We start from the raw sequence: 15518 nt of genomic DNA on the forward strand, positions 1-15518 counted from the left end.
CAACAACAACATTTGTATGCATTGCGACATGTGGTGTTTGACCATAGTAGGGAGGGAAACAGCTTGAAAATGAGAGCTTGGAGATTTGGGAACAGCCAGGCTGCCTTTGCAATTACTAGAGGTTCTTTGGGTCATCCTGATATAAGAATTAGAGACCCCAGATGTATATTTTTATTATTTTAATAATGTTTCAATTTAATTGCATTTAACCTTTCAGAATGTATTAGGTTTGATCTTTGTGTGTTCTGCATTTGCGAGCCTCTCCCTCCTTTGCTGTATTCAATCTCTCCTTATCTACCCCTGAAAGTGGTACAAATAGCAGGATGTTTTAGCACCGGAGGGTAAACCAGCTATCCTTGAAGCTATCTGAGACCCTGGAAGAGGATTTTATGATGCTCTATCCCCCCCCCATTGAAGTCTAGGTTGCCAGGGCAATGTTGGACATCCAAGACCTAAAATGATCAAATGACCTGGGCACATCAGGGCCACTCCAAGGAGATTGTGGGGTTGAAGATACCAGTATGGAGCCATGGGTGTTTTACTTTTCATGACCTGTAACATTTCCTGACATATGTGGGGATGTTTTATGACTCTTTGTTTGAACTACTATATAAGCTTTTGTTCTGAAGTGCCTTGGGGCAGACCTTCTCTACTGACATGTTGAGTTGAGTGAGCTCTGTCCTATTGCAATAGCTATAACAAGCGCTGGGTTCCTAAATTTGGATGCTGGACTTGAAAATAGTTTCCTTGGTTCTGCGGTTTATTCAAAAGGTGGTTGTTCCTCACCTGGGTAACAAACAAGGTGGTGTAGAGGTGAATTCTTACCACAATCCTCCACAGCCAACTACTCATGCAATTCGTACTTCAAGATTGGAAGACTAATCAACCATTATCCATTACTCAATGGTCTGAAAATCTCACTGCCCTTCTGACATTTGAATGTTTATCTTATAATCAGCAATCTCATTTGGATATCGGTTTATACACATGGACTTACTGTATTAAAAATGTTGGATTCTTGGACTGACGGATTCTTCTTATTGTTAAACGTGAGCAGACTTTTTTTCTTTCATATCTGCAGTCATACATACCCTTGATGCAATCATATGTACAACTGCAGGAAGTGTGCTCTTTTGCAGCACTTGATTAATGTGGAAGCATGTGGTGATAATGTAGAGAGGGGAGAAATATGCAACTAAACTTAAGGAAATGGAATCTGAGGCTCCAATTTTGTTTGTTTGTTTTGTTTTTTAATCTGTTCTTGCAGAATTCAGAAAGAACAGAACCCATAGCAGAAGGAACCCACCAAATGTTAAAGGAATGAATGAGGGAATCGATTCATCCATAGTGTGACTGTCCAATGCCCCTCCATCCCTCTCTAAATGTAGGCTCTGAACAACACCTGCCCCTCCCCAATGTCTGGGTGATTTCCACATCATCATATATCACCATCTAAACATTATGGTGCTGGAGGAGACTCTTGAGAGTCCCATGGACTGCAAGAAGATCAAACCTATCCATTCTTAAGGAAATCAGCCCCAAGTGCTCACTGGAAGGACAGATCGTGAAGCTGAGGCTCCAGTACTTTGGTCACCTCATGAGAAGAGAAGACTCCCTGGAAAAGACCCTGATGTTGGGAAAGATGGAGGGCACAAGGAGAAGGGGACGACAGAGGACGAGATGGCTGGACAGTGTTCTTGAAGCTACCAACATGAGTTTGACTAAACTCCAGTTGGCAGTGGAAGACAGGAATGCCTGGCATGCTCTGGTCCATGGGGTCATGAAGAGTCGGACACAACGAAATGACCAAACAACAACAAGAAACATTGTGATATACTGATATATCACAATGTCTGAAATAAGGATGGAGCTATGTAGAAGCATTGGCTGGCTTCATGGCTTTCCCCACATTGTGATTTTTGCATAGCACACGCACTCACACACCATGATTTACAATATATGGCCAGGTCAACAATTATGAAACTGATATCATGATATGGACTTCAAACTGGCTTTGGAAGATTTTTTGATATATTGCCCAGCCCTATAGCTGTGGAGAAACAGGAAAACATTCATGAAATTGACCTGTGAAATTGAGGGAAAGCAGTATCAAGACAGGCTAGATTGCTGCCATGTGGTCTCCGCAGGGCTGACCCTGGGCCTGATCCAGAAGCTCCAGGTAGTGCAGAATGCAGTGGCTAGATAGTTGATGGGGAGAAGGTGGCAGGTGGCACCTCTGCTAAAACATGCATACTGGCAATGTATATGCTATTGTGCCAGGTTACCAAAAAAATCCCTGGACAGCTCAGGTCCAGGCTTCCTTAAGGATAACCTGAAGCCTTATACGCCAGCTCTGTCACCGAGATCTTTCAGAGGAGCATTGTTAGTTGCCCCCATGTTGCAATGGCCCAACTGGCCACCACTAGGAGTTGGGCATTTTTTACATTGGTCCCATGCTGTGAGACACGCTTCCTGCAGAGCTTTGGCAGCCATCTTGGCTTTTGACTTTGAGCTGTCTTTTGAAGACCTTTTCAGTCCAACAGGCCTTTGCAGTTCTTGATGATAGCAATGATGACGATTTCATTTTACATATATCACTTTAATGATCACTTGTACTGTTTTTAATTGTGTTTATGTTTTAGCACTGATAGCACTCTGATATGTTCATGTTTATTTATTTCAACATTTTGCTGAAGGGTGTGTGGAATGGACAAATCAAAGCAACCCCTTTCAATGGGAGTGAAATGACTGAAGATTGCCACCTAGTCATTTCAAGCCAGACCTGGGCAGGTTGTGGGACACAATGAAAGTGTCGTCACCTTGAAATCTGTGCCGCTGACCTCACACTCTGTATGAAACTCTGTGCAAAGGTTTGGCTGGCGCTGGCTGAATTTCCAACAACAAATAGCCCTGACCAGTAGGAATTGCCTGTCAATCATCAAGATCACAAGGAGCTTCGCAATCAAGGGAAAGAATAACCAAGAGGCAGGTTTGTTAACATTGTAATTCGAAACAGAAAGGATTGTGATAATATGCATTCATTTTCATTTTCTTGCAGTAGCCTTTCATGCCTATTACGATGTATGCCACTGTTCTGGAGGCAAATTGCTCTAAATAAGCGCACAATTAACAGCCTAAGGTTTGATCCTCTGATGGGAAAATAGGAGTAACTCTGTGGAAAACTGCCAAGGTTTAAATTCAAGTAAGCAGAGCAGAGAATCCCACCCAGTATTTCCATATTTATATCAAATTTGACACTTCATAACTACCGTTTTGTGTTGTTATCTACATAGGGGTGTCTTTTCTATAAATATGGAAATAAAGTGTTTATCACTAGCTCCCCAAATCACATTACAATTCCTGCTAAGGGCAGCTCCTTGGATGAGTGCTTCTTTCTTTGCCTGTGCCTTCATGAGAGATTCCGCTTGAATCCCAACAAGCGTTGCTTATTGCAAGCTGATGGGCCAACAGAGCACATTCACCAAATGCTCTCGCATTAAATAGCTTTAATACTGTTTTGGGGGGACAGAGGGAGAGCAGGTGTGGGGGACTCCCTGGTCCTGAATGGGGCAACTGTGCCCCTGAAGCACCAGGTGCGCAGCCTGGGAGTCATCTTGGTGGTGGTAAGAGCTATTTGACAGTGGAATAACTGCCAGGCTCTCCATCAGTGGAGATTTTTAAAAGAGAGATTGGATAGCCGTCTGTCAGAGATTATTTAGCTGCGAATTCTGTATTGCAGAGGGTTGGTCTACATCATGGATAGGCTAAGTAAGGCCCAGGGGCTGGATCCGGCCCAATCGCCTTCTAAGTCCAGCATGCAGATGGTCCAGGAATCAGCGTGTTTTTACATGAGTAGAATGTGTCCTTTTATTTAAAATGCATCTCTGGGTTATTTGTGGGGCATAGGAATTCGTTCACACCCCCCCAAAAAAAATATATAGTCCGGGCCCCCACAAGGTCTGAGGGACAGTGGACTGGCCACCTGCTGAAAAAGTTTGCTGATCCCTGGTCTAGATGACTCCGGGGGCTGCTTTGCAAGTCTTTGCTGTTCAGTTGATTAGTCATGTCCGACTCTTTGCGACCCCCTGGACCAGAGCACGCCAGGCACTCCTGTCTTCCACTGCCTCCCACAGTTTGGTCAAACTCATGCTGGTAGCTTCGAGAACACTGTCCAACCATCTCATCCTCTGTCTTCCCCTTCTTCTTGTGCCTTCAATCTTTCCCAACATCAGGGTCTTTTCCAGGGAGTCTTCTCTTCTCATGAGGTGGCCAAAGTATTGGAGCCTCAGCTTCACGACCTGTCCTTCCAGTGAGCACTCAGGGCTGATTTCCTTAAGAATGAATAGGTTTGATCTTCTTGCAGTCCATGGGACTCTCAAGAGTCTCCTCCAGCACCACAATTCAAAAGCATCAATTGCAAGTCTACAATTCTCTAATTCCTCCTGCCACATTCAACCCCCCCCCCCCCATTTTGAAAAAGAGGAATGGGCTGGAGAAATAAGCGAAGAATAGATTGCAAGGAAATAACTTGCCATCTAAATAGCTTCCCGGATTCAGGAAATTAAAGTAATTTAGACCAAACCCAGCCAAGTGTTACAAATATATATGCGGGATATAATTAAGAGAGGTTTAAGAAATTAATAACCTTTTATGAAACTCTCAACACCTGAGAGCGTCAAGTCCAGTAAGTCTGAAATGGAATACACACACTTTCTCTCTCTATATATCTGACGATCCATATTTCCAGGGGAATGTCAGCTCAGCAGGTAGAAAAGTTAAAATTACTCACGACAGAACCGCAAACGTGACCAATGTGATCATCAGGCAGAAGATAGAGATGGAGCAGCCGATGTAACTGATGGAGGACAGCGCCACCTTGTGTCCCGCTGAGAGCTGTGCGCCGGGGAAAAGAGAAAGGACGCTTATTGTTAATCAATTGGATTAGGCCAGCAAGGAACAGTTTATCAACAGCTTTAGCCAAAAGGAAAAAACATCATAATGACATTAGCAGGGTGGCATTCAGAAAACTAGGCCATATCAAACAAGCAGAAATATTCACACAATGAGATTTAAAAATAAACAAACACCCTCAATAAACAAGAGCATTTGAATTTGCAGAAAGCAGTACTGATTTTCGCCCACTCCCGACCTGTTTTGCCCAAGACCTTAGAGCCAAAATGTTTGGTTGTGGCCAGGGCCAGATTTAGGTTTGTTTGTTTGTTTTTGAATATTTCATTAGTTGAATATAAGAACAACATATAATCAAATACAAGCAATCAAATACAGTTTTCCCCTAACTCCCCACCCCCCCAAAAAAAACACACACACAAGGAAATTTCACTTAGAATCATAGAATCATAGAGTTAGTTGGGATCTTGAGGATCATTTAGCCAGAAAACTGTCCGTAGACAAACGCCGGCTCCCTCGGCCTGAAAGCGAGATGAGCACCACACCCCATAGTTGCCTTTGTCTGGACTTAACCATCCAGGGGTCCTTTACCTTTACCGTTTCCATGCTGTTGTCCCTTACAGGAAACAAACCTGCAACATTGGCACCACACTCGAATCAACTGAGCTGATCCCTTGAGTTTGCTTTTAGAGAGAGGGGTGGGTTTTTGTTTTTTTTTTAAGGCCAGGAAAGATTCATGGACAATAGTCTGTCCATGTTAGCCAGTTGGAACCTTCATATGCAGAAGCAATGAAGCACTGGATACCTGATACAAGGAACAGGCAACAGGAGACGATGCCCCATGTCGTATTCACGGACAGATGATTTGCACATTCTCCATGAGACCTGGTGAATATGCACAATTTCTGGCTGTTATACCCCTTAAGTGTTCAGCTTCCATTACACCTAACATAAACACGCAGTCTGGTCATCAAGTGTTAGTTGCTGAATTTGCACCTCAAACAAAAGTAGATTTTTTTTATTCTTTTTAAAAAAAGTTTTGAATGGGAAGAGCTGGATTCTTCTGTTATATTTATGAGGCATTTTAAAAAAGCGAGAGAGAGAAAGGATTTTTCCCCCATATTCATAATTCAGACTGTTGAGAGTTATTAGAGGAGGGGTCTGTGCTATTGGCTCTCAATTATTTAAAAAGGTGTTTTAAATTTTTCATGCTAAGTTTCCTTTTATTTTTATTTTTAAATGATATAAGGAAAACTGATATAAGGAACTGATAGGAAAACTGTGTTAATAATTAAAAGAATCGTTCAGCTCTTGTTTATCTAAGAAAAAGAGAGGTCATCCATTCTTTACTGATTTACGAGCCAACACAACAACAACATAGAAAAATGAACGTTGCCACAAGAAGAAGCTCAAGGGTGGAATCTTAGCTCCAACAATAATAACTGGAGACAATGTTTAAAATTACAAATTACTGCAAGAATCGTTAATGGGTAATAGGCCTTTGGAGGAGAGAAATTAAATTCTGGATCATCACTGCCGGGTAAGGTTTCAGACAGATTTGCGTCAATAACTCTAGGTCTGGTTCATGTGATGCTATGTATAGCAATTACAGTGGTACCTCAGTTTTTGAACGTTTCCACTGATGAACATTTCAGTTTTCGAACGCCGAAAACCCAGAAGTAAATGCTTCCATTTTTTAATGTGCCTCAGAAGCCGTACGGTTTCTGCTGAGTGTTTCTCAGTTTTGCAGGCCACCCTTTGCACCTTGGTTTTCGAATGTTTTCGAACTTGAACAGTCTTCCAGAACGGATTAGGTTCAAAAACCAAGGTAGCACTGTACCCACTTGCTATATCAGTGGCAGGGAACCTCTTTCAGCCTAAGGGGTAACCATTCAGGGGATATGTGTCACTGATGGGCGAAGCCAGACACAAAAGTGGGTGGAGCAATTAATGCAAATGTCATTTCGTGCAGTAGGCCAAGTACGATGCAAGTTCACTTCACTCTTTCTCTCCCTCTATCCTCCACCCAAACAACCAAAGGGCTACTGTATCAGAGTTCAAGGACATATGCCAGCCAGGCAAAAACACTCAAGGTGTGGAGCAAGGGCCAGTGAGGGCTCTGGCCTCAGGAGAAAACTGAGCTCCAGATAGAAATAACCGGAGGGCTGCATTCAGACTCTGGACTTGAGGTTCCCCTTGTTAGAATTCCTGCTCCATGATTGCAGTCATGGGATTGTTGTCTATCACATGAATGGTGTATGTTTTGACTCCACAGAGTGGGAAGTAACGGAGACAAGTTGTTTGTGTTACTGTGTTCCGTGAAGTGGGACTATTGTCCTTTGTTCTTTCTCTTTGCTGTCTGATTAATTTGATTTTAATTGATTTTTATAATGAAATACTTTTAGAATGTTGTGATTATCTGATTGTTTGATTGTTTGATTGTTGTTAGCCGCCCTGAGCCCGGCTTCGGCTGGGGAGGGCGGGATATAAATAAAATTTATTATTATTATGATGATGATGATGATGCTAGAGAGAGAGGGAGCCATGTTGCAGTGCTCTGTGTGTGTTTATATGTAAATAAAGTAGATTAGCCAAAATGCTGAGGTCTGTTATGCATGCTGCGAAGACTCTGCAGATCCCTAAGTGTGCCGATGTCTGTTGGCATCAGTCCCTGTGATGTTTGGGCTGAAGAAGGCTTTTGAAGCTCCCGAACGAATGACCAGGAGGGAGAGAACATGCCAGTCGGGCATGTGACTCTACCACTGTCCTACTGGAGTGTAGGACGAGCTCCTGAAACCCCTCCCATGCATGCAATAATCATTTTGCAAGCACAACCACCAGGGGAGATGCCTCAAGACTTTCCACATGCACTGCATCAGTAGGATTTTGGGTATCACATGGCAGGACTGAATAGCAAGCCCACATCGCCCAAGACTACATTCACAGCATGTTCACACTCCTGTCTAAGCTACATCTATGCTGTCTTCGTCATGTCCACAGAACGGAAGGATCCCCAAAGACATGCTCCACAAGGAGCTGGCTTCAGGCACCAGGCTTGTTGGCAGACCAACTCTTGTGTTACAAAGATCACTGCAAACGTGAGATGAAGGCTGGCAACATCAACCCTGTCATGTGGGAATCCCTTGAAGACGACTGCAGTGCCTGGAGATGGACAGTCAGGTCATGCATCCATAACAGTGACCAGAGGAGGAATGACTGCCAGGAGCACAGAGAGAAGAAACGTAATGGTACATCTGAAGCAATACAACCGGACACCTTCCTCTGCCCCAGCTGCAACAAAACATGTCTCTCCCTTATCGGTCTCTACAGCCACAGCAGCCGCTGTAATCTCCCAACAGTTTAACTTCACCCACAAAGGCGCACTTCTCCATTTTCTCCCGAGACAGACGAATGCCATCAGTATTATCTAGACTAAAATGGACGAGCTGTGGTTTGTTAGTGTATCAGATGCTAAAATCCCTAAACATAAGGACAGTTGTATTGGATGGGAGGTCCAGGTATTCCACAAGCATCCTGCTTCCCGAACCAAATGCCTCTAGCCAGCCTGCAAGTCAGGCTTGAAGGGAACAGCCCTAATATCAGTAACTGCCTCTGAATCTGGAAGGAGGCAAGTCCTGTCTCGACTCGGAGTCACTGACAGCCTAATACCTTGTGGATTTCCCTAATCTACTTTTAAAACCAGCTAAGCTGCCGGCCATCACCACATCCTGCAGCAGAGAATTCCACAGATTAAACTGCGCACTGTATGAACAAATAGTTCCTCTTGTTTGTTCTGAATCTCTTGCCAATCACTGTCATGGGATTACCCTGGAGCTCTAGAGTTTTGTGGGAGAAAAGCTCCTCTCTGTCGACTTTCTCTGTACCAGACATAATTTCATAAATCTTTATTGGGTCCCCATTTCCTTTGTAAACTAAACTATACTCCAAAATCGAAAGCTTTTCCTCATATGAGGAGCTGCTCTGTATTCTCTGGTCTTTTGGGCCACCCTTTTCTGCTTTGCAATATTGTTTTTGAGATGTGGCAACCACAACAGTACACAGTATTCCTTCTGAGCTGGGGGAAGGTGAATGGATGCTGTGTCGAATGCAGTCGTGCTTGTCCATTCTGGCACATGAACACTAAGGTCACCCTCAGACAGTAGTTTGCAGAAGGGATTCAAGAGCACACCAGGAATTTAATTTGGGGTGAGTAAAATGGACCAAATCTCTCTACCAGCCTGGCATAACAAATCCACTTTTAAAAAGAAACATGATTATTTGTGGCTAGGAAAGTGCACTGGAAAGTTGAAGATGACTGGATAATGAATGGGGAAATATACAAGTGTCACACAAGCAAATCAGGTTGAATGTCCATTAACATATACCCTACCCAGGGGAAAAAAATCAGAATGAATCTACCTTTGTACCTTGGATCCCAAACGCCTTGCAAGTCGAACGTTTTGGCTCCTGAACGCCGCAAACCCAGAAGTGGGTGTTCTGGTTTGCTAATGTTCTTTGGAACCCGAAAGTTCAATGTGACTTCCATGGCTTCCGATTGGCTGCAGGAACTTCCTACAGCCAATCAGAAGTCGCACCTTGGTTTCTAAATGTTTTGGAAGTTGAACAGATTCCGTTCGACTTCCAAGGTACCACTGTACTATATTTTGGGATATTGTTTGTCTGTCCATCCACTTGTTTTCTATAGCTTCAGATGCCTCTCAAAATATTGTCACCCAACTGAGCACGAGGGTTCTCCTGGTGAGTGTGGCTGTCTTTGTCAAGGTTTGGACGCTTGCTGCCATTTTGAACCAAGATGAGGGACTGAAACAGGATTTTGGCGTGACTTCACCTGGTTTTTAGTGTGATTGTCCAAAATCGCAAATTGCACTGCCCATTAAAAAAAAAAATGCTTTTTGTTTGTTTGTTTCTTTAAAAATCCCAGATAGCACTGAGCAACGTGGGAACCAGGAACTCCTCCTTCTGATCAGAGGGCCTGTAGCGGAGGAGGCAGTCTTTAAGATACAGAATAATAGAATTGTAGAGTTGAAAAGGGTCCCTCAAGAGTCTTTTAGTCCAAATGCCTGCAATGCAGCTATCACAGCTATGCCGGGAGCCTAAACCATTTAGAGCTTTAAACACTAAGGAGGAGCACTTCAAATTCAGCCTGGATATGAACAGACAACAAATGCAGTTGTTTTAAAATAGGGGTTATGTGAGTTTCAGCTGATTATCAAGTCACTGCATTTTGGACCAAGTGAAGTTTCTGAGTCATCTTCAATGGCAGCCCCAAACAGCACTCATTGCAATATAAGCACTCTGATTTGGAAACAAATCAGAACAAATGCTCAGCTAAGACTGCACAGTTTCTAACCTCCATATAAGCTGAATGCTCATTAAGCAAGGCATTTGGAGGAGTCCTAAGGCCTCTTGCAAATTCTTTGGGAGAAAAAGTAACCCCAGGCAGCCAAGGGTAAATCCTTCAGTTTTGCTTTAGGATATTTTGTTGTTCCTGTTTTAGTAAAACAGTTTATCTGTATTTAAAGACTAGTATATTTAAAGACCCATTTTTACAGTCTTAAATTCTGTATTCCACATAAGTTTGCAATTTTTTTAAAAAAAAAACCTCATGAAAATTCAGCAGCATTTTAGTGCAAATTTTCTGTAATATACAAATGTTTGTATGCAATCTTGCCTAATATACACATTTTTGCCAATGCAATTTCCCTAAAGTAATGCATTTTTATGTTAATTGTCACTACTCTATGCATTTTTATGGATCCTTTACCCCAGTATATTCATTTTTGCATGCATTACTTGGTTGGAGAATAGGTAAAGGTAAAGGGACCCCTGACTGTTAGGTCCAGTCGTGACCGACTCTGGGGTTGCGGTGCTCATCTCGCTTTATTGGCTGAGGGAGCCGGTGTACGGCGTACAGCTTCCGGATCATGTGACCAGCATGACTAAGCCGCTTCTGGCGAATCAGAGCAGCGCACAGAAATGCTGTTTAGCTTCCCGCCAGAGCGGTACCTATTTATCTACTTGCACTTTGAGGTGCTTCCGAACTGCTAGGTTGGCAGGAGCAGGGACTGAGCAACAGGAACTCACCCCATCGCAGGGATTCGAACCGCCAACCTTCTGATCGGCAAGCCCTAGGCTCTGTGGTTTAACCCACAGCGCCACCCGCGTCCCCTGGTTGGAGAATAGCAGTGACTAAATTTCCACGGGTGGCTGTATTTTGGAAAGAGAGAATCAGGTAGGTTTTCCTTGAACTGGATCAAAATTCTCCCTGCAACTGTAGCCTATAACCTCCTTTCAAGTTTTCTTGGTTGAAGCAGCCCAACTATGAGAGGTGTCAAAAACCAAACTTCCTTCCTGAATAGTCTCTCTATAAGTCTATGATATATAACGAAACCCTGTGCTCTTGGCTGAGTAAACAGGCTTCCCTGGAGGAGAAAGGCAGGAAGGCTCTGGATCAGCTGTTTGCTGAGTTTTTACCTGTCAATAAACCATAGAGAAACAAGCACAAAATTGTAGGGGAGAAAGTGTCAGTTTCCCAGGGATTTTCCAGCACCAAGTGTCAGAAACACTGAATTGTAGTAGACGAGCAATGAAAAACCTATCTGGAGGTTTTGCAGACCCAGGATGGCAAGCTATGAACCTTAGAAATTCTATCTACAGCTGCATGCATTTTTAAATCAACTATTTCTATTTTCACAGCTCTGGCCATAATTAATAGAAATACAAGTCCAATTCAGCTTCCTCTTCTTCTTTTTAAGGCAGAGCTGTGAAGTGGAAGATTTTCCCCCTATATATATGTCTAAACCATTTATAACTTGCTTTTCTGAGGATCAAAGCAGTGCATGAACCACAAATCCATTAAACCAACGTAAACACAGAACAATTAAAGGGTGTATGTATCTGCTATATACATTTGGGAAAATGGTTTGTCTGTCCATTTGTTTGTTCCCTATGCATTCATATGCCTCTTGAGATATTGTCACCAAACTCAGCGCAAGGGTGGCGGTTTTCATTGACGATGGGTCACTGGCCACCATTCTGAATCAAGATGGCAAACCAAAATGTCACTTTGGCATAACTTTGCCCATTTTTTTGGCCTAGGTTTTGCTACGTTTTGAGTTATGGTTGCCAAACTTTGCATGAAGGTTCCTGCGGTGGTCGTGACAGTCCTTGTCAATGTTTGAACACAAGACATCATTTTGAATCCAGACAGCAGTACACATTGTGACTTTGGCATTCTGGGTCCAAACTGAACCAATTTCATTCTCAATATGAGGTTTCTGAGATGACGGCAGTGGGTTTTTTGGGGAGGGGGCACTGATGGCCATTTTGAATCAAGGTAACGGGCCAAAACAAGACTTTGGTGTGACTTCAGCCAATTTTTAGTGCAATGGGTCAAACTGTACTGATTTGGATGCCTCTGAAGATATTGTCACTCCATTTGGCAGGACATTTTCAAATTTGGCATGATGGCTCCAGCACGTGCCAATGTGGATGCCTCTGGATATATCCTTGCCCAGCTTGGCACAATTGTTCCCATTGGGGAGCCAGCCTTCTGTATCTATGTTTTTATGGTTCTGTATCTATGTTGCTGAACACCATGCTGAAAACAAGGTGGTGGAACAAAATGTGACCGCCCAATTTTACATTAAGTATCCAAATATATATATACCGTATCTTTCTGTGTATAAGACAAGGTTTTTTATTATTTTTTTGAAAAATGTTTAAAATGAGGGGTCGTCTTATACTGAGATAGTGCAGAGGGGGGACGTGCGATTTGTGGCAGCCACAAGCAGGCGATTGTCAGCGGTGATCGGGCGGGTGATTGGTGGCTGTGGCAAGGCCTGCTGATGATTGGCTGCAGCGGCGGCAATTGGGCGGGCGATTGGCAGCTGCTGGTGGCAACTGAGCAGACAATTGGGGGCTTTGGTGAGGCAATACCCCCTTTAAAAAAAGCTTAACAACTCTGGGCCATCTCCCCCCATTTCCTTAATTTGGGTTCCCCCAAAATAAGTGTCTCATACACTGAGGTGTATTATACATGGAAAAATACGGTATATATGATGCTTCCTCAACCTTGGCCTTCCAGATGTTTTTGGCCTACAACTCCCATGATCCCTAGCTAGCAGGACCAGCGGTCAGGGATGATGGAAATTGTAGTCTCAAAAAATCTGGAGGGCCGAGGTTGAGGAAGCCTGGTATATATAAACAAATCTATTAACATACAGATAGTAAAAATAGCATATCACTGTTTAAAAGCCCTTTCCTTACAAGCCTCGGCCTAAGACATATGAGGTTAAAATGGGATTATCAGAAGCCTGAATCCTACATCTTTAATGGAAATGCAAAGAGCAGCAGCGACAAACAAACAAAAACTACGGATAGCTTGTGTGGAAGGAAAAGACATGCCCATATTTGTGTTGGATGAGCATAGCTGAGCGGCAGGCTGCCCAGCTGGAAAAAAAGAACCTTTATGATTAATTCTGATTTAATTCTTGTCACATTTGTTGCGGTGTTTCTCTCTCTCTCCCCCCCCCCAACTCCGATGATTTGTGGGGGGGTTATTTATTTATAAAATAAATATTTACATACCCTTGAAGTCCTAATAAAATATTAAGGTGGCGTACAACAATATATGCAAGTCCGATGTCACTTAAAAAGCCATAAAGACAACGCAACATAATCATTTGATTGGCCAATCAAGGAAGTTTGAGCAACTTGAAGATTCCCGTCAGCATAAAAGGGTCTTCAAGGAATGCCTGAAAGTCAAGCACTCGAGGGTGGCAGATTCTGCTGGAGGCAGATTCCACAGCAGGGGACCAGCAATACAATATGCCTGACTTTGAGGTGAAGCCAGCCAGGCCTCTGTGACAATGGGGACAACAAAGAGTTGTGGCTACAGATGGAAGGATGGGTCTCTTTCAGTTCTCCAAGTGGCCCTTCTCCTCCTGTTTGGCCAGCATGAGCAGAACACACTGACAGAAAATAATAATAATAATAATAATAATAATAATAATAATAATAATAATTTATTTATACCCCACCCATCTGGCTGAGTTTCCCCAGCCACTCTGGGCAGCTTCCAATCAAGTGTTAAAACAATACAGCATTAAATATTAAAAACTTCCCTAAACAGGGCTGCTTTCAGATGTTTTAAACGTCAGATAGTTGTTTATTTCTTTGACATCTGGTGGGAGGGCGTTCCACAGGGCGGGGGCCACTACCAAGAAGGCCCTCTGTCTGGCTCCCTGTAACCTCACTTCTCATAATGAGGGAACCGCCAGAAGGCCCTCGGTGCTGGATCTCAGTGTCCAGGCTGAACGATGGGGGTGGAGACGCTTCTTCAGGGGTGGAGATGCTCCTTCAGGTATACTGGACTGAGGCTGTTTAGGGCTTTAAAGGTCAGCACCAACACTTTGAATTGTGCTCGGAAACGTACTGGGAGCCAAAGAGACTTCTCTGTCAGGATGCTGAAGATCTTGAGGGGGAGAAATGAGAAGGTGGTCTAAGGGCAACATTCTTTTATGGGCAGATTGGGGCTGCCTGCCAATGGGGTGTGGAGTCAGAGGTGGGCAGGGGAAGGGCAGGGGCAAAAGTGGGCAGAGAAATGGATGTACCATAGGCTATATTCTAACTATGCAGAAGCCAGAAGTTTCCACATTCACACCCTCTCTCTCTAAATTATTTTAAGTATGATTTTCAATTTTATACATTTCAATAATTTTATAACCATTTCAACATTTCAAGACTTCCTCCCCCCCTCTTTCTGCACTTTCTTAAATTTATTTTTAATATTTTCTGCATATCCAAATTAACTTAATTTACTCATTTATTCCTTTAGTTTAAATATATGCGCTTATAAAACTTCAGGTTATTACAATAATCCCGCCAATGTTCTTATCTGTTTACAGTTTATTTGTAAATATTCAATAAACCATTTCCATTCTTTGATAAAAAGTTTGTTATCCTGATTTCTGATTTTTCCAGTAAAGCATTTATAAAAGCTTCTGGGGTTTTTCTTTACAAACGTTATTTTAAACATCTTTTTCAATTCATTATATATCATTTCCCAGTAAGCTTTAACCTTGCTACAAGACCACCACATACAATAAAAACAACTTTCTTTCTCTTTGCATTTCCATCGCTTATTTGATTTGGATTTATTTTATTTTGGATTTGGCCAATTTACTCTGTGTTAGGTACCATCGATATATCATTTTCATATAATTTTCTCTGGCCATAACATACTATAAATTTTATATCCATATTCCACAATCGTTTCCGTGCTTCCATATCTATATTATGACCGATAATATGTTTTGGATGTTGTATGTGATGCCAATAAAAGGTTTTACGAATTATGGGAACTAGCCGACCTGACCATGACCAGAAGAAGGAGGACTATCAGGAAGAATGGATGAAATTTAAAGAATATTTAGCTAAATATGTTAAGTTAATTGAATTGAAAAAGCTTGTAAATACCAGATCGGCCTAGGATTTTAATATGTTAAGTGATGAATTAAGAGGATGTAATGCTGAATTGAAAAGAAAGAAAGATGTTAATGAATAAGTTAATTTTTTAAGAATATTGG

The 15518-nt window shown here is 42.6% G+C and overlaps 1 protein-coding gene across 2 annotated transcripts in view; it reads right to left on the bottom strand.

Moving 5' to 3' along the window:
* Positions 1 to 15518, bottom strand: part of ADGRD1 (adhesion G protein-coupled receptor D1) — a 270737-nt gene that overhangs the window by 95732 nt on the left and 159487 nt on the right. For both annotated transcript variants that reach the window (XM_081842242.1, XM_081842243.1), the window contains one exon: positions 4790 to 4893. In XM_081842242.1, coding sequence (XP_081698368.1) covers positions 4790 to 4893 — 104 coding nt within the window. The remainder of the gene's footprint in view (positions 1 to 4789; positions 4894 to 15518) is intronic.

Source organism: Podarcis erhardii (genome assembly GCF_964252035.2).
Source record: "Podarcis erhardii genome assembly, chromosome: 15".
Classification (NCBI taxonomy): Eukaryota; Metazoa; Chordata; class Lepidosauria; order Squamata; family Lacertidae; genus Podarcis; species Podarcis erhardii.